Genomic DNA, 4788 nt, shown 5'->3' on the forward strand with positions numbered 1-4788 from the left:
AGCTTACTTTATTATATATATATATATATATAACATATTATATATAATATTACATATTATATATAATATTACATATTATATATAATATTACATATTATATATAATATTACATATTATATATAATATTACATATTATATATAATATTACATATTATATATACAATATTACATATTATATATTATAATATTATATATCTGGGGTTTTTGGACTGGACTTATAATTTCATTAAAGTATAGAACTGCCCGTGAAGAAACTCATTCTACCAATATAGATCAACACCTTCTTTGTAATTTATAGAATCACCTGAAGTACTGACAAGTTATAAGATTTGCCCAGGGTCACAGAACCAGGACTTGAACCCAGGTATGGGTAGTATACTGTCCTGGAAACAGCAAGTAAGTTTCTTTGGCCGGAATATGGAGTGTGTGGAGTGTGTAAGGTGGAGCGATGTGGGATTGATCTTCCCCATGAAAGGTTCATAGTTCTTCAGGTGGAATAGAGAGAACGCTAGTCATTCCATATAACTGAAAGTCCTTGTCCTGATTCTTTGGGCAGGCAGGCTAGGATGGGGCGAGGGACTCCTTCTGCCATGGTAACAAGTGGGAGGCAGCATCATACCACAAATGGCACCATGTGGGCAGCCAGATAGAGAAGGAGTGTAGCCCTATCAGATGATACTTACACATAGGAGATTTGCACCAGGATCTCCACAGAGAGGTAGCCCCCCAATCCTAGCTCCAAATGATGGGATCATAGATTTACAGCTGGAAAAGGTCTTAGAGGTCAGCTAGTCTAAGCATCTCATTTGACAGATGAATGAAACTGAGGCCCAGAGAAACTGAAGTAACTTGTCCAAGGTCACACAGCCAGTGTGTGTCAGGACCCAGGTCCTCTGGTGCCAAATCCATTGATTTTTTTCCCCTTCACTGTCTCTCATCATGAGAGCAGAGGAGTTAAGCCATCACACCCTACCCTGGCTTAAGCCAGTAGCTTGGGGAGTTCTATTTTGGTAGGAAGCTGGAATCTCCCTTACTACAGAGTGTTGTATGCGCGTGCACATGCACGCATGCGCACACATGCACACACACACACACACACACACACACACACCACCTAAGCAAGAGTGGGGAGGAGTGAATTTCTACTTTGAAAGAGGTAGTGAAAAAACTATCATTACTGTTTCAGGGAAGGAGAAGGTAAGCAGCTCCCCATTACACTCTGTTTCTTATTTTATTTTGTCATCGATGATGGTTTTTCCTTCTATTCTGCGATCCAGAGGAATTCATTTGGCCACAAGAAAAATAGGTTTGAGGGTTCATCGTCTTTCAGGTTTGAGAAGTAGATGCTTTCTATCCATTCCTTTGCTTTTAGAAGTAATTGGAGGAAGGATTATCTTTATTGCTTTAATAATTAATACTGTATTTTCAATTCCATTCTTTGGAATTATGTTTCTATATTCAAGGCAAAGAGCCCAAATTCTCTGCAATTGTGGATGGCATGGGTTAGTGTCAATCTAATTCTCTTGAAGCTCTATTAGTACTATTGCACTTACCCTAGTGATATTTCCTCTTTCTGTTTGCTACGTGCCTGGGAGGCCTTTGTAAAGTTGTGAGCTCCTGTTCTGGTTGATGCTGGATAAACCATCTGTCAGGGATGGTAGGAGAAGAGATTTCTCCCCTTTGCAGAGCTTTCTCTTTGAATGCCCCATCCTGGCATGGTGGTGATTCTGAGCTCTTGGAGACTATGCCAGTGGGACACAAGTTTTGGCCGGAGAGGTTTCAGGTAGAGGCCCAATGATAGAGTGTATATCCATTGTCACATAGCACAGCTAAGTTTTGACCACTAGGCTGACTGCAGGGCAATGAATTTTTTTGGCTGTACTAATGCTACAAAGCCTCCCCAGTAAGACATAGATGGCTGCATTCTATGAGTGGAAGAAATTCCTAAATGGTTTATTGAAGTAAATTGATTAGACTCGATGATGTGTAAGATCCCCCCCAACTCTAAATTTCTTTCTTTTAAATTTTTATGGATAGCTTTTGTTTTTATATCTTAATTTCTTAGTCTATGCCTCTTCTCTCCCCTATTCAGAGAGCTATCCCTTATAATAAAAAACAAAAACAAGAAGGGAAAACAGGGTTCAGTAAAACTATCAACCCCTCTCAGTCTGTCTCACCTCCTTAGGTCTTGACCATTCATCCATACCCCCACCCCCATAATTTTGGTAAAGAAGAGAGGGAAATGTATTCTCCTATCTTTTCTAGGCCAAGTTTGTTAGCTTTGGCCAACTCTAAATTTCTGTGATTCTGTGATTTTCTGTGCTTTCCATGCAGATGGATTCCACGTGGTACTCAGACTACCAAGTCTCTGCCACAGCTTCTTACTATCCGGACTACTCCAGTGGCATCCTGTGTGAGAACCAAGCTAACTTTGAATTAACGACCCTGAGCCACACGGTCTTCTACTCCTTTGTGTTTGTCCTAAGCCTTGTTGGGAACAGTCTGGTCCTGTGGGTCCTGGTGAAATATGAGAGCCTTGAATCCCTCACCAACACCTTCATCCTTAACCTGTGTCTCTCCGACCTGCTTTTCTCTTGCCTGCTACCCTTCTGGATCGTGATCCAATACCACGGCTGGATTTTTGGAGAGTTCTTCTGTAAGCTCTTTAACATGATTTTCCACATCAGCCTCTACAGCAGCGTTATTTTCCTGATGGCGATGACGGTCCACCGGTACCTGTCTGTGGTGCATCCCCTGTCGAGCCTGGGCAGTCACCCCTTTCGCAGCAGAGCCCGGATCATCTCGGCCATCTGGGTGGCCAGCATCATGGCATCTGTTCCCGATACCATTTTCCACACAGTGTTAGCCGATGTGTCTCCCACCGTTTGGTCCTGCGAATATTCTGAGCTAAAGTGGTTTCTGCTGTCTGTTTATGAGCACAACTTCGTCTTCCTCTTCTCCCTGGTGGTTATTCTGTTCTGCTACGTTCAGATCCTCAGGACCCTGTTTCGGTCGCACTCCAAGAGGCGGCACCGGACGGTCAGGCTCATCTTCACCATCGTGGGCGTTTACTTTCTCAGCTGGGCCCCCTACAATGTGGTCCTGTTCCTGCAGACGCTGCTGAGGCTCCGGCTCTTCCAGAGCTGTGAAGTCATCAAGCAGGTGGAATACTCGGTACAAATCTGCAGGGAGATTGCCTTCTCCCACTGCTGCTTCAACCCCGTGCTCTACGTGTTCGTGGGGATCAAGTTCCGGGGGCACCTGAAGATGCTTTGCCGCCAGTTCTGGCCGTGGAAATGGAGCCTTAGCCCCCCACCCCGCGCCTCAGGGGCCTTCCCTTACGATGATGCCTCCTTCTACTGAAAAGCCTCTTCTAGGGAGAAGTAGCCCCCTAGCTTCCCCTTCCCCAGAAAAGGGGAGAAGAAAACTTATGGGACAGGACATTTCATCTCTGGGGAATGGAGAGAAGCTAAGGAGTTGGGGGGTGGGGGTGGAGAAATAACAAAATTAGATGGAGTTGATATTTTGCTAATTATATACCTTATGTTGAGGCTAAGAAGATTCCACGTGGAGCAAATTAATCATTAGGCTGAGAATTACTATCAAGGAAAATGCCTCCTGGAGGCTATATTTAGGTGATTTCTTTTGGGGGGGGAATGGGGAACAAAGGAAAAGGGGTGCAGCTTTCTTTTTCCACTGTTAGGACCTAACTTGGAAGCTCTATGTGCCAGTTGGTGCTTAAGATTGGATAAGTTTGGTGTGTCTACAAGACTAGGAAATGGGCTAGTCAATTTCCTGGCTAGTTGGCCACTTCATGGCCATCTCATTACCATCTCCTGATCTCCTGGGGGGCGGAGGCAAGCTCAAGGGCAAAACAAATTAAACTCCTACCAATCAAGTCAAGAAAATGGTATTTAGAAAATTAGCCTTGTCTAAGCTGGTGACTGCATTGGATAACTAGAAATAGAATGTCTACTCCCAATGGAAGGGTATAGAAGGAAGAAGATTTGGAAACTAAGAGCAGAGGGAATGAAGAAGATTAAGGGGAAAAAGGCAAAAGGGTACCTAGGAGAACAGAATAGTGGAGGTGAGAATAGGAAGTGAAGCCAGAGAATGCAGAAATAAATCTGAAGCTTGGTCACCAGTTTATCAACCCTAGTTTAAACAGGGAAAGTTTGCTTTGGGAAATAAGAATCATAAGTTGCCTTTACTTGATGCTTTAAGGTTTGCAAAATATCACATATGTGACATATATGTATCTGTATTTTATATGTAGCTATAGATATACCCATAGATGTGCATATAAAGTCTGTATGTAAGCATATTCCAAGAGGAGCAAATTGATCACTGAGCTGAAACTAGCTAATTCCTCCTGGATGCTGTAGATATGTGATTTCCTTTGGGGGAAATGGAAAATAGTGAGGACATGAGCAAATAAAAGGCTTAATGATTTGCTTCTGGTTGTTTTTCTTTTTCTTTTTTTAAATTAATTTATTTTTAGTTTTCAACATTTACTTCCATAAGACTTTGAGTTTTAAATTTTCTCCTCCTCCCTCTCCTTTCCCTTCCCCAAGAAGGCATGCAATCTGATATAGGCTCTATTTATACATTCATATTAAACATATTTTCACATTAGTCATGATATAAAGAACAATCAGAAGTAATGGGAGGAAACATGAGAAAGAAGAAACAAAACAACAAAAGAAAAGGAGAGAAAATAGTATGCTTCCATCTGCATTCAGACTCCACAGTTCTTTCTCTGGATGTGGATAGTATTTTCCATTGTGA

The 4788-nt window shown here is 42.3% G+C and overlaps 1 protein-coding gene across 2 annotated transcripts; it reads left to right on the top strand.

Moving 5' to 3' along the window:
* The first annotated feature begins 1096 nt into the window (after window positions 1-1096).
* On the top strand, window positions 1097-4455 carry XCR1 (X-C motif chemokine receptor 1). 2 transcript variants are annotated; one of them, XM_020987314.2, is made up of 2 exons: window positions 1097-1197; window positions 2335-4455. In XM_020987314.2, the coding sequence occupies exon 2, from the start codon at window positions 2335-2337 to the stop codon at window positions 3361-3363; it is 1029 nt and encodes a 342-aa protein (XP_020842973.1). In that variant the 5' UTR covers window positions 1097-1197; the 3' UTR covers window positions 3364-4455. The 2 variants fall into 2 exon arrangements, with proteins under 2 accessions (XP_020842973.1, XP_020842974.1); XM_020987315.2 differs by lacking the exon at window positions 1097-1197 and adding an exon at window positions 1242-1330.
* Window positions 4456-4788: the final 333 nt, after the last annotated feature.

This window comes from Phascolarctos cinereus, unplaced genomic scaffold (genome assembly GCF_003287225.1).
Source record: "Phascolarctos cinereus isolate Bilbo 61053 unplaced genomic scaffold, phaCin_HiC Scaffold_1;HRSCAF=81, whole genome shotgun sequence".
Taxonomy (NCBI): Eukaryota; Metazoa; Chordata; class Mammalia; order Diprotodontia; family Phascolarctidae; genus Phascolarctos; species Phascolarctos cinereus.

Coding starts and splice junctions, on each gene's coding strand:
- XCR1 (XM_020987314.2), top strand. CDS start 2,335: ATGGATTCCACGTGGTACTCAGACTACCAAGTCTCTGCCACAGCTTCT.